Source organism: Oryctolagus cuniculus, chromosome 17 (assembly GCF_051225735.1).
Source record: "Oryctolagus cuniculus isolate XC-2025 breed Fujian yellow rabbit chromosome 17, ASM5122573v1, whole genome shotgun sequence".
In the NCBI taxonomy this organism is placed as follows: Eukaryota; Metazoa; Chordata; class Mammalia; order Lagomorpha; family Leporidae; genus Oryctolagus; species Oryctolagus cuniculus.
In genome coordinates, this window is record NC_142883.1 from 12,854,509 (window position 1) to 12,882,443 (window position 27,935).

At 57.2% G+C, this 27,935-nt stretch overlaps 1 protein-coding gene across 3 annotated transcripts in view; it reads left to right on the forward strand.

The window, feature by feature from the left end:
* Positions 1–27,774, forward strand: part of PRKCA (protein kinase C alpha) — a 429,630-nt gene extending 401,856 nt beyond the window's left edge. For 2 of the 3 annotated variants that reach the window (XM_051824401.3, XM_089316626.1), the window contains 5 exons: positions 1,510–1,590; positions 8,655–8,762; positions 10,706–10,846; positions 16,510–16,557; positions 21,637–27,774. In XM_051824401.3, coding sequence (XP_051680361.1) covers positions 1,510–1,590; positions 8,655–8,762; positions 10,706–10,846; positions 16,510–16,557; positions 21,637–21,801 — 543 coding nt within the window. In that variant the 3' untranslated portion in view covers positions 21,802–27,774. 3 annotated transcript variants of the gene reach the window in all.
* The last annotated feature ends 161 nt before the right edge of the window (positions 27,775–27,935 follow it).

Here is a 27,935-nt window from a genome sequence, read left to right on the forward strand (position 1 = left end):
CACCTCGGTCCAGTGGCTGAGCGGATCCTCTTGGCTTTTAAAAGAAGATGCCGTCCTGGCAGCCCTGGCTTGTAGGTTTGTGAATCATTTGACCGGAAGCAGGGTGCCCACTCCCTTGCCTCTGACAGCTTTTCAGACCTGGGCAACGTGCTCTCCACCACGTGCAGGAGAGGGATGGTAAAGCCGCCTGGATGTTTGTGGGTAGAGACAGAAAATAAAGCCACGACCGAGCCTCCGCCTGATAATTCACCCAGAAACACCGAAGCTTCGGCTCTGCCTGTGTTCAGAAGCAGTGGACCGGGGCCGGCGCTGTGGCGCAGCAGGTTAAGCTGCCTCTTGCAATGCCAGCATCTCATACAAGAGCACCAACTGCTCCTCTTCTGATCCCGCTCTCTGCTATGGCCTGGGAAAGCAGCAGAAGATGCCCACGCCCTGGGCCCCTGCAGCCATGTGGGAGACCTGGAAGAAGCTCCTGGCTTCGGATCAGCCCAGCTCCTGTTGTTGCAGCCACTTGGAGAGTGAACGAGTGGATGGAAGGCCTTTCTCTCTGTTTCTCCCTCTGTAACTCTACCTCTCAAATAAATAAAGTCTTTTAAAAAATTGAAACACTATACTTTGCAAATAGGTTGCAAGGACTGGCTTTATTTGAATACTTTTGAAATATAGTTACATGCAGCAAAATCCTCGCACACTCATCTTTCCCTGAAGAGCACATTTCAAAGTCTTGTGTAGAAATGAGGATGCTTCTCCGTGAGTGCGTCGTCTCTCGTGTTTCCCCCACGCACGCCCTCCTGTCTAGCTGAGGACAGTCTAACCACGGTAGCTTTACGCTGCCTGAACGGTGTAAGTCACCCCCTTTGCCGACTGCATTGTGCTCTGTAGATCCTCTCAGTTTCTTTTTTCAGTTGATTGACTGGGACCAAGAGTCAGGCAAAGTCCCAATATCGCATCCGGGCCTTCTATCCTGCATCTTTTCAGAACACTCTAGGACCTCATTCAACAGACTGAGCGCGCCTCCCTGAGCCTTTATGTGCAGCGCAAGGAAACCGGAGTTCTTACCCCGCCGAGCTTCCTGCTCTCGTCCATCTCCATCGGCCTTCTTACGGCTTTTCATAACACTCCGCTTGGATGTTGGAGTCTGAGCATCCTGTGCGTCAAACCCTAGTGCTGACCGACCCCTGGCATTTCCCGAAAAGTAAATGTCCCTCAGTGCAGAGACATTTTTCCCCAGTGAGAACAACTAAACCTACCTTCAGACCCATGCCGTGGCACCCCCGCGTGGATCCGGAAGCAGAGTCCCAGGATGGGTTGTTGGCAGTGAACCACAGGGTGGATGGCTCCCCGTGTGTCTGTCTCCCAGGGCCCCTTGCCTAGGCGTAGAAATCGAAGACAGAGCTTATGATGGCCTTGTCTGCATGAGCAGTGTATCAGTGCTCGCGGGACTCACCTGTCCCAACAGGAGCTGTGTGATTTACCTGTAATGTAACCGACGTGTTTGTTTCCGTGCAGATCATCGCTTATCAGCCGTACGGCAAATCCGTGGACTGGTGGGCCTACGGCGTCCTGCTGTATGAGATGCTGGCTGGGCAGGTAATGTTCACTGTGCTATTCTGGTTTTGTTGTTTTTTTTTTTTTTTTAAAGATTTATTTATTTTATTTGAAAGGCAGAGAGAGAGGGGGAGGGGAGTCTTCTATCCACTGGTTCACTCCCTTGAGGGCCGCAACATCTAGAGCCACACTGATCCAGAGCCAGGAGCTTCTTCTGGGTCTCCCACATGGGTACAGGAGCCCAAGGACTTGGGCCACCTTCTGCTGCTTTCCCAGGTCACAGCAGAGAGCTGAATGGGAAGTGGAGCAGCTGGGACTCGAACTGGTGCCCATATGGGATGCCAGCACTGCAGGCTGCAGCTTTACCAGCTACGCCACAGTGCCAGCCCCTCACTGTGCTTTTGTGTGTGTGTATTGCTGGGTCACGTGAGTTCTTCTGCTCTTCTGGGGCAGTGATCGCCAGACCCGGCAGTGTAGCATGGCTGGTGGAGGAGGCAGAAATCCCCCTGGGAGTGGGTTATGTCCGGTAGGCACGGAAATGATCTCCCAGGTTGAAAGCCACATCTGGCGCATCAGCACTGCACACGTGCCCCCTGGGTTGCTGACGGCCATGGCCGCTGTCAGTTTCCTGTGGCTCCCAGCCGGGGCTGGGTGGTGGCTCCCTGCGGTCTGCCTGTACATCTGCCCCAGCTCCTGCCTGGGCACAGCACTGATATTATTATTATTACTTAAGGACGAGCACTGGTAAACTGAAGAGGTGTTTTAATAGCTTCTCCCGTCTCCTCTTATCTCACCCTGCCGACTCGCTGTAATTTTCACAGCTGAACTTCCTGCTAAGAACAGGAAAATTAGGTTTCTAAGGATGTGACTTCTAAGATAAGCACGTGTGTTATTGCCTAACACCTTGTGACACAGTGGCATTCGTAACGGTGCACACTGACAGCCCCCAGACCCCAGCGGCTTATTAACACGAAGCACAGATCTATTTCACATTGCCCGCGTAGTCCTGCGTGGCGGAGGGCGGGAGGCCCGCCCACCTGGTGGTCCGAGGAGCCAGGTTCTCCCACCATCTTTCTCCCCGCTGACTCCCCTCCTTTCAGCATCCCAGGAGACAGGAGAGTCGCACCGAATGCTTTAGGGGCCAGGCCTTCAGGCGGCTTCGTCACTCCTGCCTGCCTTCCCCCAGGCACCCTAGCCCCACAAGACCCAGGAGGGCTGAGCCCATCTCGGCGCTCAGCCAGAGGGGGCGGGTTTGGCAAGCACCTGGCTGACCTCTGCCTTTAGACCCAAGAATGAGCCATCCTGGGAAGCGTTTTATAATTCCCTGCACATGAACACAAGTGCCGGGGGGTTTAACTCTCCTTAGCCAAGAACATGAGCGAACGATGATGGAAAGAGGCACCCAGGCAAGCTGCAGAGCTGTGCCCAACACAGTCTGTCTCTGGGGAGAAGCCACCCTCTCCACGTGTCCCAGCTGCTGATCGTTCATCCAACACGTATCGGTGGGCACTCACTGTGTGCACAGAAAGGAAACAAACACCTTTATGCCCATGAAGCTTGCAGGAGGAGAGTGATGAGAGACTAGTCAGATAATGGAAATATTTGATAGTGATGTGCTAAAGAAGAAAAGAAAGGAATTATGCAGACAAAGAAGAGAGTGCTGGGGTGGCATGGAAGTGTTAGCTAGCGTGGTCAGAAAGACAACGTAGAATAGAAAGTTAAGACCAGGAAGGAAGGAGGAGATGTCTGTGTGCATAGCTGGAGGAAGAGCATCCAGGCAGTGGGGACAGCAAGTGCAAAGGCCCTGAGGTTGCAGGTTGTGGCTGTGACAGAGAGGAAGCCGGCAGTGTGGCTGGAGCAGAGTAAGCTGCAGCAGGGGGAGGAGGTGCCATGGCCATGTGAGCGTGGAGGTCATCACATGGCTCTGGCTTTCGCTCCGGCATGGGAAGCCGTCCACGACCTCACCCACGTGTCTCTCGCACTGTGTCCTAGCGCTCTTAGATACTGACCCTGTCTGATGTTGCAAGCTCTGAAGTTCTAGCCCGCATTTGATCACCGGTTCTCAGTGCCGTAAGACTCATTTGTTCAGCTGTGATTTATCTTGATTCTGTCTCTTGCTCTAGGCATTCTCAGTAGGCCCAGTGTCTCATTGTGGAAACACAGAAAGTCAGGTCACAGATAGCCACTGGGAATCTCAGATTCCCGCGTCCGCATTAATTTTGCCTCTCTGAAGTTTTAATAATAAACTTTGACTCAGAATGACCAGCCCCTAGGGAGCCAGGTTGCTCCTGAAGGCACCCAAAGGCACGTTCCCTTCCTCTATCCACTGAACGCTCAGCTTTGAGTCCAGAAAGCAAGCCCTGTGTTCACGACCAGGCTCTTCTCCTGCACCACCAAGTGTCGCAGGTCAGACGGAGCCGCGGTCGGCGTGACGTGCGGGGACAGGAGCGGACTCTCTCCTGGCAGCAGGAGGCTGGAGTCACAGTGCAGACCTGCAGCTGAGACCCCTCCCTCCCGGGCTGGCTTCCCTCCTCTCCCTGCCCCGCCAGGACCCTGTCCCCAAGGGCGAGCTCGGGAAAGCTCCACTGTACCAGGGGAGTCCCCAGGGCGCGTTCTGAAGTCCTGCCTCCCCAGGCCTCGATTTCCAAGCCTTAGTTGAAGTCTGCCTCCCTCACTCGAGCCCCCACGGAGCACTGGGCTCCTGCTCCACGCCACAAACACCTGAGCTCTTCCATCATTTCCCGTCCTGCTTCTCAGAGCCGGGCAGCTGCCCTGTGTGCCTCCCTGCAGGCCGAGGTGATCTCTATTAAAAACGGTCAGTCTCCACAACCGCCACCCGCAGCGCGTGCCGCCTTCCCGTGCCCTGCCCGACCCTGACCGTGGCCTCTGTGGCTCTGAATCTTCACCTGGCCATGCGGAGCCCCTTCCTCGTCTTCCTCTCTGACTGCTCAGTGCAGATGGAGATGGATTCCTGGGCTGTGAGTTGACCCAGGGAGGAAGAGGAAGGCTCTGAGGGTGCCACACTGTGCCCCGCGAAGCCGCGGGGGCCTCAGAGGCTGAGCACAGGGAGTAGAGGCCATCGCTGAAACGGAGCATGGATTAGGAAGCCGGCCATGGGGTCAGGGTCTACGGTTGTCCCCTGCCATCACAGAAGGGGAAGGTGAACAGGAAAAGTAATCGTTGCCCGCAGTGTCGATCGCTGCCAGGGGGCGGCGAGGTGTAGAGCCCGGGTCTTTATTCAGTTCCTGGGCTGCTCGACACAGGAGATGACTTTGGGGGTGTAATTAGTACGTCCCCAGCACTCTGATGTGCATGGAGTGGCTCCAAGTCGCCGTGAAGGGCCCGGCGCCCTCCTCTTTAAGTCCTTGCCGCCAGGGTTATTTGTGCTTGGTCTTCGCTCCTGACGAACCAGTGAGGGCTCCTTCCTCTCGGTAACTGGGGCTTCCGCCTGAGTGGCCCGCAGCTGCTCCCCCATCCCCGTCCCAGTAGGGCCTGCTTACTTGTGACTTAGGAATTGTCTGCACAGGGCTGAAGCAGCACCCCTCTTTTGTCTGTTTCACATGCACATATCGCAGAGTGCGATGGTGGCTACAGGCTACAACCCGTGCAGAAAATGTTTGCACCAACCCAAGACTTGCTAATAGGTGGCTTAGCGTGGAGCATTGAGCTCAGATTTGCAAAATTTAAAAAGTAGCCATGAGAACATGGGAGAGAAGCCACGCCAGAATGCCATGTCCTGATTGTCTTAGCAACACATTACCTGCCACAGGCCCCAGGCTAAGTAGCTGGCATTACTGGGAAGGAAAACAAGGATGGTTATAACCTGTCACCACTGGCTTGCTGCAGCAGCAAGGCCTGAGAGCCAGCAGCCACCTGTCGTGAGCCATAAACATGCTCCCACCTTGGACTGTACCATCCCACACCTTGGCCACTGTGCTTAGAAAGTCACTCAGAAGAGGAAAAAATGATACGGACAACATGATGTCTGCAGTGGCATTGGTTATTGGAACCCTGTGCTGCAGCCAGTGGTGACCGTGGAGGGATGAACCAGCCTGGGACCATGTATCTCTTCAGTGGCTGCAGAGAAAAAAATGGATCAGTGAAAGACCAGGAACTGTCACTCACGCATCACAATCTGAAAAGAGTGTAAGAAAGCCTGGGGATCATGTACAGATGAGAGCAGCATTCGTGGTTAGGTAGAGGGGGCATGAGTGCCACTTTTGTGGGCCCCTTCCCCCCAGGATTACATCATTTAAGACAGAACTCCAGGGGACCGTTCTGGACACGGTGGGCTTCCTCCCTCTCTTGGCACAGGGCAGGGTTGTACTTCCTGGCACATGACCAGTTCTTTTTTATTATTATTTTATTTATTTGAAAGACAGAGTTATATACAGAGGTAGAGACAGAGAGAGCTCTTGCATCCGCTGGTTTGCTCCCTAAATGGCCACAATGACTGGGGCTGGGCCAGGTCAAAGCCAGGAGCCAGGAGCTTCTTCCAGGTTTCCCATGTGGGTGCAGGGGCCCAAGCATTCTCCACTGCTTTCCCAGGCCATACCAGAGAGCTGGATTGGAAGTGGAGCAGCTGGGACTCAAACTGGCGTCCATATGGGATGCCGGTGCTGCAGACCAGGGCTTTAACCTGCTACGCCACAGCGCCAGCCCCCATGACCAGTTCTGAGCAATGAGAGCAAAGTGGAGGTGCCAGAGTGTTTAAGGGTCAGAGGAAGACAGCCCAGAGCTCCGTGCCAGCCTTTGCCGGCAAGACCAGGGTGGCGGCTGCTCTGCTGGGGGACGTGTGTGACTCCCTGTGGCTGTGCAGAGCAGACCCCTCTGCTGGTCCCCGGTAGACGTGTTGCAAGAAGCAAGAAGCAGGCTGTGTTGTAAGTCTGGAGGTGCACTCAGCTGTTCACTGCTGTGGCAGGACCTGGGCTGTCCCTGCAGTTAGCGTGTGGACTATTCCACATCTTGAAGTTAGCCAGTCACAGAAGGACGTGCGTTCCTCCCTGTGAAAACCCTGCGTGGTGTTCCATAGCGCACATTTCCCATGAGCATTTGGAAGGCTTTTTTGTGATTAAAACAAGAGTGGCGTGGCTTCTGCCCGGGGCTATGCACTCCCCCACCACCACCCACAGTCAAGGGCACCAGACACCCCCCCCATCCTCTGTGGCCTGTTTTCTGCAGCGTGCGGGGGTCCCGGGCACCAGCTTGCCCCTGGTGTCCATGGCGACACCATGGCTGGCTGCCCCTGCCCCGTTCTGAGTCACTCAGCCAGCTAACCTGACTTCTCACCCAGGTACACACGTCCACCAAATTAAACAGCCTTCACACCAGGCCCTGACCCCTGCAGAGAGGCCTGTTGGTTTCCATTTCTAGACAAAAAAAAAAAAAGTAAGTGGCATCGGTCACACTACCCTGCCCTCTCCCATACCTGATCCCACGGGAGGGACCTTTGTAGATGTGGCACCTCCCCTCCCCAGGGGGAGGGCACGGCTCCTGCGTACTGGCCCCACCCACCTCCTATTCAAGGCTAAGGTCAACGCAAAAGCCTGGGTCCGGTCTCGGGTGTCCAGTGAATAGGTTGGTTTGTGCGTGGTGGCTGGAAGACAGAGTCTTGCAGCTCAGTGTTCCATCTTACTTTGGGGAAGAGTTTGACAGAGGGGACATCCTGCTGACAGCTGTACAGCTCCCATGGAACCACGACAGACTTCACATTTTCTGCATAGATTAATTTATTTGAAAGGCAGAATGACAGAGGGAAGTGGTGGGAGGGGGAAGGAGGAAGAGGAGGGGAGGGGAGGAAGTGGGGAGAGGAGGAATCTTCCATCTGCTGGCTCACTTCCCGGTGGCTGTAACTGCCAAGGCTGGGCCACGCTGAGGTCAAGATCCAGGAACTCCATCCACGTCTCCCGGGCAGGCAGCAGGGATCCAAATACTTGGGCCATCACCTGCTGCCTCCCAGGTTCACGAACAGGAAGCTGGATCAGGAGCAGAGTGGCTGTGAACCAAACCAACTCTCTGATATGGGTTGCTAGAACCACACGTGGTGGCTTAATCCACTGCACTGCAACCCCGTGCTGATAGACTTTAAATTGGAATCTGATTCTGTCCCTGTCTGAGCCCTACCTGATTGCTCTCCCCCTGAAGAGGGAACATTAGGGTGAACCCTGGAGGAGTCTGGACGGGGTGGCCCTGATCTGCCTTTTCTGTGCCGAGCCAAAGGGCAACACCGATTGTTTCCTGAAATCCCTTCCCCCATGTGATGGGACAGACCCCAGACGTGTGGAGGCGGGGCGGGGGGATTGGAGGTCTTCCTCACCCCCGACTTCCCTCCCCAAGTCAGGGGTGGCTTCTCCTACCTTCGTAACAACACAGCCAGGTATCCTTCGCTGGACACTTACTGGGTCCCACACAAAGCCGCAGGTGCTCTACATACTCACCACGACCCCCATCACAGGGCGGAGAACTGCGTGGCAGAGGTCAGCCCGCGCCTGTGGACGGCGGCTTGGAGGCTGCTACAGGTCTGTCTCCCTCCAGGTGGTGATGGTAAACCCAGTAGGAGGACAAGGGGTGTCCCGTGGGAGCCCAGCTCTCCTCACTGCCACCGTGGGAGCAGCTCCTGTCGGGTCAGAGGCCCAGGCCAGGGGACACGGTACCCATGTTCTCAAGTCCCCATCGCCCCAAGTGAAGGTGTTTGCACTCCACACACCTCTGCCCTCTGAACCCCGAGCCATCTGTAACTTGACTTCATTGTAATTAGGCTTCCAGCATGTAATTACAAGATTAATGGATTAATTATAATTTATTTGCAAATCATTAAAAGAATGGCTCGAGAACATTTTCCCTAAAGATTGTTTCGGGTTGCCCAGGGCAAGCTAATTCAAGGGAGAGAAGAAGAAAAAAAAAATGAAAAATATACAACTGCCAATCTAATGAAAAATTAGAGATAATCAGACAAACCCACAAGTTCACTGAGCTCACTCTGCAGCCTGGGGTGTCAAAAACCTGGGGCCTGCTTCCTGGGGCTGAATTGGAGTTCCAGGCGCCACAGGAATGACCATGGCCATGAATTCCTCCTCTGATTGCTTTCCCGTCTCTTTTCCGGGTAGCCTCCATTTGATGGCGAGGACGAAGACGAGCTGTTTCAGTCCATCATGGAGCACAACGTTTCCTACCCCAAATCCTTGTCCAAGGAGGCCGTCTCCATCTGCAAGGGGGTAAGTGGTGTGGGCTTGCTCTCGTGAGCACGGAGGCGCCCCTCCCAACACCTGTAAGAGCGACAGTGGAAATACTGCAGTCCCACCCCACAGCCTTGCGCCCTGGTAGGATCAAGCCTGGGTGTGTGGTGGGGAGAGCGCGGGACTTCCCGGGATTCCCAGGACTCTGGCCTGGTCACCTCCTTGTTCCACTCCCTTGTTTCCACTCCATTTCAGAAAATCGTGGCGGGGATGCCCAGAGGCAATCGTGGGCCCTGGAAGGTGTTGGTTCTGTTCTCTTGGCTCAGTGGGTGGGCCTTGGGCACTCCTCTCTGGTTTCTGTGTTTGAAATGCAACATCCCAGTTGTTGGTGGGCAGATTAGCAAAGTCTCACAAGCAGATGCACCCTGTCCCAGCTACCAGTGCCCCACCCTCGGAACCAGCGGTACCCGCTTCTGCGGGCATGGTGGGTCTTGCCTGTTCCGAGCCTTGCACACGTGGGGCCCAGCTTCATTCACTCAACCTAGTGAGTGTAGACGCGGCCACACCACCGTGTGCGGGTGTAGCTCCACCTCTCATGTAGCCCCCTTGTGCTCCATCCTGTGAACACATCACAGTTCATTTACCTGCTCCATAGTGGGTGGCTGGTGGAGTTGTCCACACTGCCTGCTCCACAACAGGTGGCTGGTGTGGTTGTCTACACTGCCTGATCCACAGCAAGTGGCCGGTGCGGTTGTCTACACTGATCCACAGTGGGTGGCTGGTGGGGTTGTCCACACTGCCTGCTCCACAACAGGTGGCTGGTGGGGTTGTCCACACTGCCTGTTCCATAGAGGGCGGCTGGTACGGTTGTCCACACTGCCTGCTCCCCAGCAGGTGGCTGGTGTGATCGTCTACACTGCCTGCTCCCCAGCGGGTGGCTGGTGCGGTTGTCTACACTGCCTGCTCCCCAGCGGGTGGCTGGCGGGGTTGTCCACACTGCCTGCTCCCCAGCTGGTGGCTGGTGGGGTTGTCCACACTGCCTGCTCCCCAGCAGGTGGCGGTGGAGTTGTCTACACTGCCTGCTCCGCAGCGGGTAGCTGGTATGATCGTCTACACTGCTTGTTCCCCAGCGGGTGGCTGGTGTGATTGTCTACACTGCTTGCTCCCCAGCAAGTGGCTGGCGGGGTTGTCCACACTGCCTGCTCCACAGCAGGTGGCTGGTGGAGTTGTCTACACTGCCTGCTCCACAGCGGGTGGCTGGTACAGTTTCTACGTGTTGGTTTGAGACTACGAGTACCGCTGCCATGAGCCTCCGGGGCCGTGTGTCTTGGCAAACACGGGAGCACAGTCCTGTGCAGGCAGTGCCTGGGAATGGAATTGCTGGGTGACTGGCTGGTTTTTCATGGTCAAGTGTCAGCTGGTTCATCTGGGCACCTGGGCGGTGTCTCTCATGGACTTTTCAAGGGCAGGGCACTTAGAGGAGATGCAAGGCCAGGCATCCTGGCTCCTGAGTGGCTCCTGCCTGCAGAGAGTGACCGGGCAGTGCTGGCCGCCATGTCCTGCCGGAGACATGGCCGGTGACCCAAGTCTCCATCCTCGGTGCAGCCTCTGCCTTCTAACCCATGAGTCTGACCGACACCATCACAGTGCCGCAGTAGGAGGGCTTGGATGCTGCGCCCCTCAGGGCAGCAGTGCTGCACACAGAAAAAGTCCCTGTTTAAGTCGTTCTCGCTCCGTCTGGCTCGTCCTGGTTGCATTCGTCCACACTGCTGCTCTTTGCCCTTAGGGTGAAAAGTCCTGTTCTCTTCCTGTTTTGTGAGTGGGCGTCATTCCCCATGAGCCCCTGAGTCTCTGGGGTAGCGCCCTGAGACGCTGTCCCAGCATCCCCATGGCCAGGGCTGCAGGAAGCGGCACAGGGGGAAGGCGCAGTTGCCCAGATACCACGGTCACCCAATGCTCTCTTTGCCTCCCTCTGCCCGTAGCTGATGACCAAACACCCGGCCAAGCGGCTGGGCTGCGGGCCCGAGGGAGAGCGGGACGTGAGGGAACACGCCTTCTTCCGGAGGATCGACTGGGAGAAACTGGAGAACAGGGAGATCCAGCCGCCGTTCAAGCCCAAAGTGGTGAGTGCACAAAGCAGCCTCTCTCCCGAGCCCCCTCTCTCCTCCCTCTGGGGGTGCCCCAGCCGCCCTCTGTCTCGGGGAGAGGAGGCCCCGTGACCCTGGCCTCTGCAGGGGACGGAGAACGGCCGAGCAGCCGCCTCGTGCTCAGCCCTGGGCCCTGTGGAGGGTGCCAGTGGGAGAGGTCCCCCTGCAGAGAGGGAGTGGGGCGGGGCTGCTTTGGGGGCGGGACTTCCTGGACCACAGCCAGCAGAGCTGTGCTCGCCGCCCTGAGTCCTGGGCGGGACCCCTGAGTCCTGGGCAGGACGCGGGCCTTGCACCTGTGCCCAGCTCCCCGGCTCCGCCTGACACCCAAGAACGGTTTCTGGCAGCTCCCTGGTGGGGCCCGGGTGCAGCTCACACGCCGGCCACTGCTGCTTCGGACATGGACGCCTTTCTTCAGACTCCCTCTGTGGGGTCCCCGTGGTCTTCATTTATTTAACAAACACTAGGAGGCGGGCACTGTTCTCAGATCTTCATGAATATTAAGTGATTGACACCTCCCAACACCCCTGTCCAAGGGATGCTGTTGTCCCTGGTTTAACGTTGAGAAACCTAGGCACAGAGAGGCTGAGTAGCTTTCTGGAAGACACACAGCTGGCAGGTCGGGGGAGAGGAGCCAGGACGGAGTCTGTGTCTTCATCCCCTGCACCAGTGCTCCAGTGAGGGCCTGGTGGCTGGCACTCGTTGGTGACAGCCAGTGTGTGCCTTTCCTGATGTTTATAAAAGGATACATCAAACAGCTCATGGGAGTCCATAGTATGAAAAAACCATGCATGGATTCCAAAATTTTTTGCACCAAAGTTAAAACATTTTTGCAGCCCACTCTGCTGTGAGCTTTCTGAGGCGCTCCCGGGTTTCTGTGGCTAAACCGGGCGTCCTGAGGCTGTCGGCCTCCTCGCTCACGCCGCCTGCCATTGGCGGTGTCCCGAGTTCTGCTTTTCACCACACGCAGATCCAAGGGCCGGGCAGCCACCCACAGCGCCTCCCCGCCAAGACCACACAGAGAGCTCTCTGCTCCTCTGTCAGCTCCAGGACCGTCCACCGTGTTGGGTCGGCCCAGATCTGTCTGCTGTGATGGGTGCCCATTAGCCGGCGCAGGGGGCGCCACGCTCGGTTCTATTCTTAGAGCAGCAGCACCACGTCCACAGCCCCTGCGAGTCCCCTCCTCCCAGAATAGGCTGCGGCGGGCGAGCCCCCTCGACTTTGTTTCTCTCGGATATTCTTAGCGCAGACTAAGGGAAACTAAAATTAATCAGGTCAGTCAACTTCCTCCCGAGTCGTCGTTTCCAACAGGGCCTCCCACGTCTGCCCTGGACGCGGATTCCTGGAGGGCCTCCGGGCGCCTGCCCCTCCGCGTACAAAATCGGCCAGGCAGTGGCCGGGATGATGACGGACACGGGACACGCCTCGGGAGAAAACCCTGCGAGGGCGTCTCTTCTCTCCCCTTTCTTACTTACTTGCCTTCTCGATTTAAAACGGGAAAAGGATCAAGAGCGTCTCAAACCCAGCTGAGAGTGGACACGCCCACGCTCAGCTTGCCTTAGGGAGCGAGGCAGAGGGTGTCCCAGCGGCTTTCCCAAGGGCCACGCGCGCTGCAGAGCTGACCTCGCGTGGCACGGTTAGCGCCGACTCCCGCTTCCGTGGCTCTCGGGCCCTAAGCTCACCAGTGGCTTCAAACCAGAGGGCGATGTGGCCCCTGGGGGCTGCGGATGTCACTGGCAGCAGAGTGGCGTCCATGGCAGGCCGCCAGGCTGTGGACAGTGTGTGTTTATGTTTTACTCCTGGAGCGCTGCTGTCATCAGTTCACTGGATCTCCTTAACTGAGAGCTGGACCCAAAGGAGGTGGACGTGGCCTCTGGCTGTGGAGGACCAGTCCCTGAACTCACCGACTGAGTGGAGAGCAAGCAAAAGGTGCCTGTGAAAGGCCGTGGCCGTGACCGGGAGAGCTGTGACCAGTAGGAAGCGAGAGGCCCCGACTGCTTGCAGCACCGAGCCCACGGCCTGCTGCAGAGCCCGAGCCCAAAGGTGCTAGCAAGGACGCAGATGGACAGGGGACAGGACAGCAAGGGGAGCGCAAGGGGCACTGGGGGTCAGCAGCTGTTGGCGAGAGGCCTGAGGGCAGAGAGATGAGCAGGGACAATTCAGGCTCCCAAGAGTGCAGCAAAAGAGCCGCTGCAGGGCTCGCTTTCCCCACGTGCAGAGGCCGGGCCACCCGTCGGCCGAGGGCACCCAGCACGTTGGTCTGTCAGCCCCTGCCAGGCTTGAGTGGAGACTCCACGCCATGCGCTGTTGTGCAGCCAACGGGACGTTCCCACGAGAAGAAGACAACCGAGGCTGGGCCTGCAGGGGCCACAGGGGAGCCGGAGAGGAATCCCGGTTCTCCCGTGACGCGGGTCCCCACGCGGAGCTAACTGAAAAGGTGCCGGGGGTCTGCAGGTGAAACCCGGAGCCGAGCTCTGTGCAGCAGGTGCAGGGCACAGGCAGTCAGCCAAGGGCGCTGCCTCCCGCGGAGCAGAGCCGAGTGCCAGCCCTGGCTGACGGGCCTTGTTGTCTCGGCAGCTTGCCGGGTACGTTTTCTTCAGCCACTGCCAATGACTCAGTTTCTCTGAGATGTATCCGACTGGGGGCCGGAAGCCATTCCCACACACAGCACAGCTCCCGGCTCCCGCGGAGCAAAGCCCTTGCCAAGGATAAAAGACCCACAGTGGGGAGTCCGGGCCTCACCGTCGTCTGCTGGGTGCTTCGGAGACCAAGGTTATGCTGGTGGAACCAGGGTCGGTCCTCTTCATCTTATCTTCGTTTTCTTGTTTTGATGCTCCAATGAGAAATTATTCCAGTATCAGCGACCCTCAGGAGGGTTGAGGCATTCCACGGCCGGACATCACAGAGCTTGCTGTAGCAGCTGGGGTTTTCATCAGATGTCCGATTCTGCAATGCCACTAATGAAGCGAACCTTCAGACCAAAGGGCGTGCAAAACGTATCTCCCAAGCAAGGGACATTTCACATCACCATGCTCCATCCGGGCTCCGCACAGCACTGCCGGCTCACGGCCACTTCCAGGTCAGGCTCTGCGTGAGGTCACACGTGGAGGAGAGCGACCGGGGGCTGGTGTGCGGGACTCTGGCTGTTGCCCCTTGATGGGCTGTGAGTCTGGAGACCCAGGGTGAGGGGAGAGCATATCCCGTAGCGGCCAGCAGTGGGAGAGTCCAGCCCTGGAGGGAGCTGTGTCTGTCCCCAGCAGGCCACCGTGCACCACGGTAGAGAGGCAGCTAATTTTCTAGAACGTGAAACAAGGGCTTGGCAGGATAGAGCCTTTCGTGTGCTGGTTTATTTCATGGAACAGAAGCAGCCACAGCTGGGCTGTGCCCTCCCGGAGATGATAAGGCAGCCACGTGCCTGTCACCTCCTCCCTGGGGGAAAAGGCCCCCGGCACTCTGGTCTTGCTGATCCCCACAAGCCCGCCCAGGAAGCCAGCGGCGAGGGTCCTCTGCCCCACAGGCCCGGGGATGGCCAGCTTGGCAGTCACCTGGCGTTCTCGGCAGCAAACCCCAATCCCCAAGGAGGCCCACCAGTGTCAGAGGATTCCACGTGCAGCGGCACTTTGAGTTTTGCCAGCTCTCACCTTGATTCCTTACATGAATAAAATGACCAAGACCACTCTGCAAATTTCTGCTCACCCTGCTGGCCACAGGGAGCCATGGCTACAGATACGGGAAGCATAAAGCCACTTGATTTTTCTCTTTCTGAATTCTACCCATCAGTACCAATGAACAGAACAACTGGTGCACAGGCAAGCCAGAACCGTGCTCTGTCCTTAAATGGCTATTAGAGGGAAATTAATCTATGCTGCTAACACCAAGAAATTATTCCTGAGCCGAAAGGTAGGCAACACGCTTTGAAAGTGGTCTTTCTTGGGAAATTACTGTGGTTATTTTGTCAGAAAGAGACTGGGAAAAAATAGAACACGTGCGGTCAGGACGTCGCCACCCTTGCAGCATGAGCTGGAGAGAGGGGGAGCGGTGAGGACGAGCGCGGGTGTCTGCGGGGAGAACGCAGAGCGAGGGCTCCCAGCTGAAGTCACCACAGAGCCCTTTATTTCAGGCCCGATGGCTTGCTTCGAGAGCTGGAGACGGCTTAACTATCAAAGCTGGTGTAGTTGAGTAGGGTTTTTTATTTTATTTTGAAATAATTTCTAGTTTGAGACTTGCCGATGAGTTGGGGAAATGGCATCAAGCATTCCCGCCTCCCCGAGTGTTAACACATGACTGTTGGCTTTGTTCTCTGTTTGCCCTCGGCACCCGAGTGTGTAGACGCGCACGCGGTCTGTTTTTCCCCAACCGTCTGAGAGTGAGTTGCAGATGGAACGCCTCTTTACACTGAGTCATTCTGTGTGTCCCCTGCAAGTGAGGACGGCTCCTGGGACTCTGCTCCTCTCGGAGTTGCTCTGAACGGTTATTTCTATAGATTAGCAGCCGTCTGGGTACAGTGTGGGTCCTGGGGCGACTGGCTGATGCTGTACCCTAGGCTGTGTCTCATCAGTTACCTGCCATAGTGGAGTGGCTTCCCGCAGAGCCAGTAACGGTGACACTGACTAAAATGGCGATTATCGAGACTTGAGAAGCTCTGCCGGCCGCATGGAAACCCGGCCGGCCCCTGGAGACTAGAATGTGTCGTATCTGCACACATTTAGGTGTGGTTTAAGCCTTTCAGCCAGTCCAAGAGAGCGCCAAGCCGCTTTCCTACTCTTGGATAATTGCCGTCTCCAATATTTGTCCGCTTGGAAGAGAAGATGGAAGACTTGAGAGGTTTGATAACCAAGCCGAGTGCGCAGCGCTGGGGGGAGCCGCAGGAGCTCAGCGGTGCGTGCCGCCGTAGACACACGCTCCGAGTGCCTCGGGGCTGAGCACACAAGCGCCCGCTGTCTCGAGTCAAGGTCCCTGACAGGGAAGGCCATTACACCCCATTCTGGGAAAAGCAGCCGGAAGTTCCCTATGCTGGCCATGAATAGAAAGAAATAGCAGGTGCAGTGCATGGTTAGAGTATCCAGAACCTTTGCTCTCATCCGCACGTGGCTCTCTCTCGTTCCGCGGGTGGCTGATGGCCCACATCAGTCAGCAGTGTCCCCCGAATCATAGTCTCCCTCCAGCAAACCTGCTCTTCTGAGACGGCTCCAAGGCTGAGACTGCCAGTGCTGGGTAATTTTGCCCAGGAAGCCAGTGCCCATCTCCAGTCCCTCACCACAGGCGATGTTAGCAGAAGGTGAGGGAGGCCCCATCCCTCTTGCTCAAGACTGGGATTAAGTCCCTGGGAGGGGAAATAGCAGCCGAGCAGCAGGGAAGGCTGTCAAAGGAAAGGTGCTGTGTCTGCCATACCAGCTTCCGGTGCCACCGCTCCTCGTCTTCTCTGTAACCCTCCGGAAAGTCACGCACACGTGTGAACACACACACAGCACGGCTGTCCCGTGTCCCGCACCGTGTGTCGCTCACGTGCTGCTGTGTCTGGGAGGTTTCCCCGCCTCAGCCCGCAGGGGCGTGTGGCGTTCTGTCCATGGCCACTCCTGACCCAAGGCCAGGAACTGACTGTTCTCCAAACCCTCCCCTCTGTGTCCCTTCTCACTCTCCAGACTGTCTGTACCAAAACGCACTGGCTTCAGTGGGCATCCAGGCCTTCGGTGAGCACATTTCCAGAACCTTGGGTGACTAAACGAGCAAACTAACCCCATTTCTAACTCTTAACGGCGTGCCCCTGCTTGTGTGGGTTCTGCACGGAGGTCCCCCCTGCCTGGCATGCCACGCTCCAGAGGCAGAGCAGGCCAGCGTGGGCACTGCCACCCAGGGAGCCCAGCGCAGCTGGCCATGGACACAAGTGGAGACAGTGACAATGCCATCCGTGGGGCCGCAGCAAGAGCTGCGGTCACCCCCAGCCCTGGGGTTTGAAATGCGCCTGAGACACAGCACGGCCTGCTGCACCTGCCAAGCGCAGGAGACGCCCTCACCTGTGTGCGTTTCCTTTTTCCACGCTTCTGCACCACCTCGTACTCTGCTTGTCCTGAGCTCTTCCTGCTCTTTGGGGCTGGTTCGGTTTGGCTTCTTAGTGGCTGGCGTTTTGAGCTAGTCCACGTTCCTGTGCCAGTGACCTGGGTCACGTGCTGTGTGACAGAGACCCCGAGGCACAGGGCAGGGTCGAGGCCAACGCACATCTATTGCTCGTGCCCAGTGGCCTCCCACAGGTGAGACTTAACAGCTGAGAAGCCGACCTCTGCATCCCCCAGTCACCTGTGCCCTGCCAGGGGATGCATGGGCTTGGGAGTGGGCCATTTGCCGCTCGGGGCGTGGTCGGGAAGCTCTGTGGTCCCGGATCCCACCAGGCCTTTGTAACGCCTTCAGTACACCAGACTCCGCCCAGCTTCACTTTATTAATGGATGATTTTAGTGAATGGATGGGAATGTGAAAAACAGCAAAAGAGTCCGTCCCAGGCCCCAGAACCGTGGAACGGGGAAGGAGATCATAGTGCGCACCCACCCGCAGATACACATCATGCGCCTTGTGCGTGCTGGATACATGCCGCGTGCCTCGCTATTGAGAAAGGCGCGCACGCACACACACACACACACGTCCCCTCCGCCCGCATGGCACCTTGGAAGGCAGGTGCTCAGGTCCCGGTGTTTTGCCCAAAGCCGGGCCCTGGGGGTTGGGTCTCTGGCCCTTCACCTCAGAGTGCTTTCCCTCGGGTCCACGCTGTCAGCACAAGACAGCTTCAGGGAGGACCAGAGGGACTGAACTGGGCTCAGGCGCCTGCACCGTGCAGAGAGGCCGCCTCCCGCTGCTCTCGCCTTTCCTTTCTGTCCCGCCTCCTTTGCGTGGTGGATCTCGTTCTACATGGAAAGCCCAGTTGGCGAAGAGTGTGTGCGGCCAGCCCCAGGGGTCACTCACAGCTGCTGTGTGTGGGTGGCTGGGAGCTCTGCGGCCAGGGCAGCCCCAATCTGCCCCTTGCCATGGACTACCAGGAGCCTACCCTTCCTGTGGAAATGACCTTCCTGCTCTTCCCTGAGGCGGGGCGGGGGGGGGGGGGGGGACACCTGCAGGCTGGCCACCTCCACTTGCTCATTCATTCATGCACCGGCGCCGTGGGGTACCCCCTTAACCCTTGCATCTCTGTGCCTCTTCTCTCAACTCAGATCCAAGATCTTGCTGGAGGCCCATTGCCCATCCAGCTGATGGTATGAGTGAGGTGGGGTCACAAAAATCTCTTCCATGTTAGGAGGCGGTAGCATGTCCCACCTGCTGCGTGTCTTTTCCCCGAGGATCCAAAGAGGTGGCGGGGCTGGGGGTATCGCTGTGAGGATGGTTGTAGGTGTTCACGTGAACAAGGGGCTGACCAGCTTCTCCAGTCTGACTTAGGGGAAACTGTCTCTAGACCTAATGGGGCTAAGAGAAGGCTCATTTTTAAAACATCGAGAGGCCCTCTGGAGCCGAAACATAAGCGCTACTTCTCACAGCGCCAGAGGCGCGTGTCTGTCCCGCACCTTGGCGCAAAGAAGGAATCGTCATCCTCGTACGGGCTCCCTTTTGAGTCTTGGGTCTCACGTGCACCTCCAGCTTGCTCCCCCATTGCTTGCGACGATCCACCCACCCGCAGCCCCCTTTCGGCCCACGGTCCGTGTGTCTGAACTTCAGTGGTTCAGTCTTGAAGCTCTGCCCTAGGCCCAAGCCTGCCCCCTTGGCCTCTCCATCTAAAGTAAAGCAGTTTAGGAATAGCTCTCCTTTGCTGAAATGTCATCTCTCTTTGAGAACAGGGGAAATCCCAGAGATTTGGAGGAGTCTGCGGTGGTGAGCACTTGAGGCCCACAGGGCCACTGTCTCGCTGTGATCACACGACCGTGACCTTGGCCCCAGGATCTCCCACTCCCTCTGCCCACAGTCAGCAGCAGTCAGAGCCTGAGGCTGTGGCCAGGGGCACGTTCTGCCCTGTCCAGAGGACACTAAAGGCTTCAGGGCATCCTCAGGTCTCCATTCCCATCCTCCGCGGTGGTGGTCACGTGGTCCTCTTTTTCCATCTTGGGCACTTGCCTTTTCATTTCGGAAACTTCCCATAGCAAGGTGATTTGTGGGCATCATAAAGGCAGTCTGCAAAGGAAAGGCCTGGGCCCCGTGCGTGTTTTCCCAGAACAAATCGATAAACCTGGAGCTAGACAGGCAGCCGTCCAGCCGGCCCGGGAGAGGGAGGAGTGTGCTCGGCTCGCCGTGCTCTTCCTTCCGAGGACTTGCAGTCTTGCCTTGTTGGTCTTCTCCCCGCTACCCCGACTGGCTCAGCCTTTGCGAGGTTCCCGAGGGGCAGGAGAGGGACAGAGGACCTCAGTCGGGGGCACCGACAGAACACACGCTCTAGTCCCTCCGGGCAATGGGCTGGATTCATCAGGTTCCCAAAGGGTGCTCCCCTCAAAGCCAGCTCCCCCAGCTGTCCCCCTCGCTCACGCTGCTTCCCCTGGCCGCCTGCACTCGCAGGGGACCATCCCTGCCTAAGGTCCCATTGGCCTCACGCCGTGCTCAGGGCCCACTCGGCCTCACCCATAGCCTGGCCACACTCGGGGTTCTCGGCGGCAGCACCCTCCAGGCTCTGAGCCACTAACACAGTGGGAGGTGTGTGTGGTGTGTGTATGGTGTGGTATGTGTGGGTGGTGGGTGTGCGGTGGGTGGAGCGTGTATATGATGCATGTGTGCTGTGGGTGTGGGTGTGTGTGTGGTGTGTGTGTGTTCACACCTTGCAGGCTGCTTGGCAGCATCCCTGGCCTTTATCTAATGGATGCCAGTAACAGCACCTGCCCAAGTCACGACAGTCCGATATGGGCTTCCCATGGGACAGAACCGTCCCTAGTTGAGAGCCACTTGTGCCTCCAGAGGGGGACAGTTTCCTTAGTTGTTAGGGTCGTCACTGTGGCATCTAAACGTGGCACCTCTGTGGACACTGGTTCCATCTAACTGATGAATCGTGGACCAGCCCCTGATTACAGCCCCTCCCCATTCTTTCCCCAAGAGCCGCTTCCCTGCTTCCCACGGCCTGCAGGTGGGTGCCCCGCCCCAGCTGACTTAGGCGTCCAAGCGCTTTGTGCTCTTCCGAGGGACAGCCGCCTGGGAGCCATGTGGAGAGAGGGTGGAAGCATTGCTGTGCCACCTGCATGATGCACGGGCAGGCCTCATGGTCACCAAAGGGTCACCTGGAGGTCCCCAAAGAACCCCATCCCCCTCATCCCACCACACACCCACACCAGTCCCTGTGGTGGGAATCTATTGGGTGCAGAGTGGATGGTTCCTTATTAAGATGAAAACATCCCCAGAAAGAAAAGCTGTTGGTCAGGAAGACCTTTGAAGCTACAGTTTCCACCTCGGCAAGTCCTTAGGCGGAAGCTTTGATGAAAAATGGTGGGCGAAGTACAGTGCAAGTGGCTTCTCACGAAAACCTTCTAGAAGGTAGAGAAGGCGGGAGAGGACGGTCCTGCCGACTAAGCTGGCCTTAGGAAAACTCAGCATTCCGAGGGCGCTTCGTGGAGAAATGGAATATAATAGACAAGTTTATCTTGGTGCAAAGAATACTTTGTGCGGTTTGTTCAGAATTTGTGTTTTTCATGAACTTTTTTGAAGACCTAAAATGCATGTATTTCCAAAAAAAAAATTGTACCAAAACAATCTTTTCATTTCATTTTCTGCAAGCTTTTGGAGGCCCCCTCCTGCAGGTGGAACTCTCACCACCTGCTAGGTCCAATGCAAAACTCTTAGGCTTGGTAGGCAGGACTATGCCCACTTTACAGATGAGGAAAGTGGAGGCAGGTAACCTCGAGCTGCCCTCTGTTAAAGACAGCTTAAAAACAGGAATGCCTGGTTCATATAACACCTTTGCTAACTCAGCATTAACCCACGTTGCCACGGTACTTACTCTCAGTAGGGTCAAGGGCATCTTTTGCAGCATGTTGGGAGTCATGGGTAGGGCCACCTGGGATCCCAGAGACCCTGCCACCACCACCACCACCACCACCACCACCACACCCCCTCCATGTGGCTGGAAGAGTAAGGAGGAGGCAGCACCCCCACCCCACCCCCTTTGAGTCCGACTCCGAGCCACGCTGCTTAGTCGACTTTGCAGAGACAGCAGCTCGGCCCCGCCTCCCCAGGCCATAGTGCCAACCTCCTCCAGCCCAGGGACCGCCCTACAAACGCCCTGCTGTTCTGCCCACCAGCCGCCGGACTGCTGCATGTGGACATGCGGCTGCCAGCCAAGCCCCGGTGCACGTCGCCCAGCCCTGCCACCATGCCGCCGCCGCCGGGAGATTCTAGAACGTCCTAGTGGGAAGGCAGCAATGCTGCAGCTTTTACCTTGGTTGCGAGTGTCATTGCGCAAAGCCGGCTGCGGGGCGGTCACCTCACCCTCCCAGTTCAGGGGTCTTAGCCGACATCCTGGCCTTTTCAACATGGAGGGAGCCCTGACCGAGGGCCCCGGCTGCGCGTGGCGCTTGCGCTCGTGGCTCTGCTTGCTTGGTGACTGGGGCCGGGAGGGGAGGCCGTGTCCTTGTTGCTACCTTGTCGCCCACCAGGGTTTCCCTTCCCAGGATCTGTCTCCATGGTCGGTGGCTGGGCCTGGCTCCCGGCCCCAGCAGCCCTGCAGGCCCTCCAGGAGTCTTCCCGCCTCCCTAGCCCTGCCCCCCACCCCAGGGCCGCCTGTGACATCACTGACTGTGTCTCGATTTCCTCTCTGCAGTGTGGCAAAGGAGCAGAAAACTTCGACAAGTTCTTCACGCGAGGGCAGCCCGTGCTCACGCCGCCGGATCAACTGGTCATCGCTAACATAGACCAGTCTGATTTCGAAGGGTTCTCGTATGTCAACCCCCAGTTCGTGCACCCCATCCTACAGAGCTCAGTATGAAAGTCGCCGGCGAGACCCAGCGTGCCCACCCCTCCAGCCCCCAGCACCCCTAGCGGCGGGAAGTGATCCTTAACCCTAAAATTTTAAGGCCACGGCCTTATGTTTTTGCTCCACATGGAGGCCTGAAAATTGTAGGGTTATAGTCCCAAGGCGACCAGCTATCCAGGGTCTCTCTCTTAAAACCAAGAACATTATGTTAGTGGATACGCAAATCGTGAACAGCGGCCGGTTTGATCATGTGGGAGTCGCACCTGGCTGTAGGCCAACCCCTCCTAGGTAGAAAGCAGGCCCTCGCCCCTTTTTTTTTTTTTTGGTACGATTTGGTATACTTCCCATATCCCGTGTCTGGCTGGATTCTCTCCATGAGGTTCCGCCCAAGCAGAGATGCGAAAGTGAACCTGCCCCAGCCTGGTGGGCCGGAAGCACCTCCAACCAGGAGGTAAAGGAATGGGGAGCCCGGAGAGGGGCGGGGGAGGTCTGCGAGCTGCCGACCACGGTCTGTGCCTCGGTGGAAACGACCGACCCCCTGGGTGTGAGAGGCCGGGACAAGACTACTTACTATTCCCCGACATCGACACGGCGTCACCAACTCTAGCCCAGCTTCCAAAACAAAAAAAATCTCTGATGAGCCTTGGGCGACGATCTGTCCTCTGGTCCCCTGCTTGGTTGATAACTGTCTTGACACTTGCATTTGTTTTTGTTGTTTTTTTCCCCAAGAGGCCAAACCATCAAGGACTTTGCTAAGTGAGCTTTTGTGGAATCATTTCAGATCCAGGACGACGCGGTGTGTGCGCATGTTCCTCTTGATCTCGGGGAGAGTACACCCCGGTCCCGGGTGCCATCAGTAACCATGCCACTAACGCGTGTCAGCCAACCCCCGCCCCACCCCCACCGGTATTTTGCTACCTATGTTGTCACCCTCCCTAAGAATCTGAAGTGTACGCCCCATCCCCTTTTGTACTTATTTATTTATTAAGCTGCAGTGACCTTTAGGAACGTACGATGTTCAATAACTTAACTTGACTCCAGCGTCAGTCCCCACCAATAGACCCTCGTCCCGTTCCGAGGCCCTGACATCCGCTTAGGGATGGACGGCCACCCAGGTCGGGTTCCCATTGAATGACACACCTGGAGCTGTAGAATCAGGACACCGGACGCTTTCTGGGTAGAAGGATTTTAATAATGTTTTGCAGATGCATCATGCAATGAATTTTGCATGTTTATAATAAACCTTAATTACAAGTGAATCTATATTATTGATATAATCGTATCAAGTATAAAGAGAGTATTATAATAATTTTATAAGACATAATTGTGCTATATTTGTGAAGGTTCATGTTTCTAATCAGCTTTTCTGGTTAAGTTTTTAGCTTAATTCTTTGTTGTGGTGCCTCCCCGCCCCTCCCTGCTCCCTGCACATGGGCCCTGTAGCTGACCTGTGAATTTTTGTCACGTAGATCAGACGTGAACGGCTCCTTCCCACGCCCAGTTAGGCTCTCGCTCTGCGTCTATGTGCGTGCTCAATCCTACCTGCAGACAGACGCGGTGTTGGTAGCGATTACCTTAGAGATGAGAAGCTCTGTTCACTTCTTAATGCCACCTTGTGGTCGGGCCCCTCCCACTCTTCCTCTTGGGGGTAGCGGCAAGTCTTGTAGGCCACACGCAGGGGCCATACAGGCACAGGTGGCGATGTCACAGCCCCTGGGCTGAACCCTGCGTGTGTGTGTGTGTGTGCGTGTGCATGTGTGTGTGTGTGTGTGTGTGTGCACATGCATACTACCTTTCAGCCTTGTGGCTGTTGGTGATTCTGCGGTGGGAGGGACCGGGAGACTCCCTCCTTGTTCTGTGTCCCTGGGCACACTGGAAGCTTCCCCAAATGACCTGATGTTTGCTCCAGCATGTGCAAGCTTTGCAAGTGGTGCCCTGTGGGTGCAGGGGTGAGGACATCCGGCCTGGGGCCGTGTAAAGCCCCAGAATCCTCTGGTCTGGCCCTGCCTTGGCAGTGGGATTCAGGACGCACCAAACCCATAGCAGGCTGATTTCCAAGTTGATAATCGCGTAGAGCCCACAAATGATGTTACAGATATCCCAATAGCCCTTGACAGAAAAAGCACCTGTCACCAGGATTGGCCTCTCACAGCTCGGCCCAGACCCTCCCCCAGGGCGAGGGTCTCAGGAGCGCCAACTTCTGTAGCATGAGGAAGAAGTACCAGCGAGCAAGGCAGTCGGTCCCTACTGCCAGCGGCCGTGCGTCCCCCAGCTGTTTGCACCAGCTTCACCTGCAGTGGGAGTGAGACCTAGGCTGTGCGCCTCGGCCCTAGCTCGAGGACCTCTGCAGGCTGCTGCTGGGCCACGCCCTCGCCGGGCACACAGAGCAGGGGCGGGTTTGTAGAAAGTGCCCAGGAGACCAAAGGGCCGGCTCCCCGTGCCGGGTGGCGCAGCAGCCAGGCTGACACCAGCCAGACCCCAAGAGACGAGGAGAGCCCTACCAAAGGGGTGCGTAGGGCTGTGGACCCTTTGCCTGGGGCTCCCTGGCTGCCTGCTCTTTCTGGCTGGGCAGCAGGGTCAGGCCCCCTGCAGACAGCCCACACCCAGCTCCCAATCTGTCACTGATGCTGGGAGATCTCTCCAACCCCTCGGCTGGTGTGCGTCCTCTTAGAGTGCGTGCGAAAGCATTTAAGGGACGGACCCTGGGCGTGGGGCCCAGCACTCTGCCGAAGGGACAGCGGGCTCTAGAGCGACTCAGAAGGGCAGGAAGGAAGAAGCAGGGCCGAGGGAGTGCTGCCGTGGGCTGGGCTGTTTGCACGGTGGAGGCTCTAGGCAGCTGAACAGGTGACTGTAAACAGCTCTCACCCCGCCCCCCACCAAATCGGCCTATGAAAGTCCATACTGTTGTCCCGCATCTGGGGCTGTGTGGAAAGTGACAGGGCAGGACAGGGCTTGCTGGGCCCGCTGCAGCCCCCTCGTGGGAGCCTGGCATAGGAGGCCACCTTGGCTGGGGCATCAAGTTCCCAGGGGACTCTCCACTAAGCCCCGGCTCTTGAGCACTGTGGCGTCGCCTGGGTCTGTCGGGGAGAACCCAGCACAGCCTGATTCTCTGCAGGACCCACAAAATCGCCTCGCGTTAATTAGAGTGGGGTGGGGGCTCCCTCTCTGGCAGGGGCCCATGGGCTGGCCGTGCAGAACCGTCTCCCGAGCTCATCAGCCTTCCTCACTGTGACCTCGGGTAGAAAACCGGGGTGTCGGGCTGGCCCCGCGGCTCACTAGGCTAATCCTCCGCCTGTGGCGCCAGCACACCGGGTTCTAGTCCCGGTCGGGGTGCCGGATTCTGTCCCGGTTGCCCCTCTTCCAGGCCAGCTCTCTGCTGTGGCCAGGGAGTGCAGTGGAGGATGGCCCAAGTGCTTGGGCCCTGCACCCCATGGGAGACCAGGAGAAGCACCTGGCTCCTGCCTTCGGATCAGCACAGTGCGCCGGCCGCAGCGGCCATTGTGGGGTGAACCAACAGAAAGGAAGACCTTTCTCTCTGTCTCTCTCTTTCACTGTCCACTCTGCCTGTCAAAAAAAAAAAAGGCAAAGAAAACTGGGGTGTCCGGTGCTCTTGGGAAGCCCGGCCTGAGATGGTGGAGAGATCAGCAAAGGGCACGGGGGGTTGCAACCTGGCCTGTGACTGTCACACGCCCCTCTGAGTTCAGGTCCTTAGCAGAGGGGCGAGGCTTGCTGGAAATAGGCCACAGGAGCGCGTCCAGAGAGACAACTGCTGGTGGAGGGGAGGAAGCCGTGGCCCTGTCCCGCGGCTTTGCCGTGGGAGCCCATGGGTGCAGACGGAAGCCACCGAGACTGTTCTTGCCAGACCTGGCCTGCTCCTCCTCCCTCAGCTGCCGGCAACACCCCCACCCACTGCTGGAGCCCCTGTCCCTGCCCGAAGTGGCTCCCAGTTCCCAGGGCGGAGCCAGGCCGGCTGGGAGGGTCCTGGGATTCCCTCCGCAGCCCCCTGCTGAGGACCACAGCAGCTAAGGAGGGGTGGAGAAGTAGCAGAAATGAGCCAGGCTGCCGTTCACCCCTGCCCAGGCTGGGCAGAACAAGCTGGGGGTTGGGGCTAGGGCTGGGCTCTGTTCTCTCCGCCGTGAGAGGGGCGAGTGCGAGCCTTTGGTTTTTAAAAGCCCGAGGCCACACCATCTGACAGTCACTTTCTCACTTGGGTCATCCGAAGTCGCCCACTGATCACACCGTCTCTTGCTTCCATGTAACCCAGCGAGGGCAGGGCCACCTGCTCACCCGCGGAGCAGGAAGCAGAGGCCGGGCCGGGGCTGCAGGGAACGGTGGTGGTGAGAGTTACAGGGACGGCGACAGCCAGGACCCTGATGGGGAGCAGGTGGACACCCCGGCTGGTAGTGACAAGGCGTCTCAGGAAATGTGTTTAAAACGCGTTCCCCTCGAGCCGCTCGGGTTGCTTGTTTGGACACGCGCTGGACAGGCGACATCCCCGGCCCCTTCCCACCTGGGCCCAAGCAGCAAACGGGGGAACACTGTGGTTTCTGTGCCCAGAACACAGGGCAAGGCCACCTGCGCTACAGCGGGTGAAGGGAGCCACCTGGGAGTGGTGGCAGCCGCAGTCCCGTTCCCTCCATATGTCAGGGGCCGCCTGGGAGGGGCAGGAGCCCGCCCAGCCGTGATCCCCGTCCAGGCCATTGTGTGGGCTCCAGTTGACCGTGTAAAGTCCCTCACAGCCATCAGTCAGTCTCATCACAACCCTAAGCCTGAAGCCCACAAATTCCAAAGACTTTTTTTTTAAACCTTAAAGAAGAAATTAATTTGTTAATGCCAAAAGAACAATTGAATATACTGGGCTATTTGTACTTTTTTATGGAGAACTTTAATAACTCGATTCTAATTTTAAAATTGAGTTTTTACAATAAAGCTGAAGTCACCACTGTCAATTTCACAAGATTCCGATTCCCGTGGAGTCTGTAGGCGGACTCCAGCGGGGTCAGCTAGAGCGCCCCCTACCAGGCCTTTCCGAGGCGATGGGGTGTGGAGTAGTGAACACCAGAGACAAGTCTAGAAGCTTTCAGATAACAGCTTTAGGGCCCCCATCCGGACGTAGCCCTAGGGGAGCATTCCCAGGGGTCTGGGGTCCCTTCCGTTGCTCTGGGAGACGTTGTGACTACTTTTGCCAGGAGGAGGGGACGCCTCCTCACTTCTGTCCCCAGTCCCCTGGGGTCCCCAGGTCTCCTGTTGGAAAGGATTCAGAGATGCCCTTTAAGGGAAATCCCTCACTCTCCCAAGACGTAGGAGGCGGGGCGGCCTCACCTGCTGGCGTCAGGGTTTTGTTCACGTGGGAGGAGCCAGAACCCCCGACACCCCCCCCACACTTTGCAGAGAGCAGGTGTCAAGTCTGCCTTTTAAAGGGCAGCTTTGCGGTTTCTGATCAGACAACCGTGTCTGTGTCTCCTCGGCTTGACTAAGGCCTCCGTTCCTGGGGTCGTTGCCAGCTTTGTGTCTGTCCTCTCTGGAAGGTGAGCCCTTGCTTGGGGGCTTAGTGCCCGAGCATCCTACATGAAAGCAACCTCCTGGCTGGAGTCTAAAGTCTCACCTGCTACCCTCTCCCTGTAGGGTCTTTCGGAATATCTTTTATAGATGGTCAGACACATTTGAAATCCTTGCTTTTTGCTACATGATGTGTGTGCGTGTGTGTGTGTGCGCGCGCACGCGTGCGTGTGTGTTTAAATCATTAACTCAGAAGCATCATGTAAGACGCCAAGTCTGCACGGAGGAAGAGACGGAAGGTGAGGGTTGTTTCCTTTCTGTATAAGCACCTGTTGGCAAAACGTTTGGCTAGCGAGCAGGTGAGATGGACATGCTCCCCTCCCATTTGTATAACCTCTGACCTCGTTTGCATGAGCTGCTTTGTTACACCCCCTAATTGTGGTTTGGAAGCCAGTGTGTATGAATAAAGATAATGATCATTCCTCAGCCGCCTCTGCAGCCTTGCGGTGATTTGTCATCAGATGTCCTTCTCCTTTGACCCTGGACACGCTCTGCAGTCCCGGTTCGCACTGTCACCGGTTTCAGGGGTGGTTCTCCAGGGACAGTCGCACCTGGGTTTTCTTAAAAGCCTGCGTCCTTTGACTCAA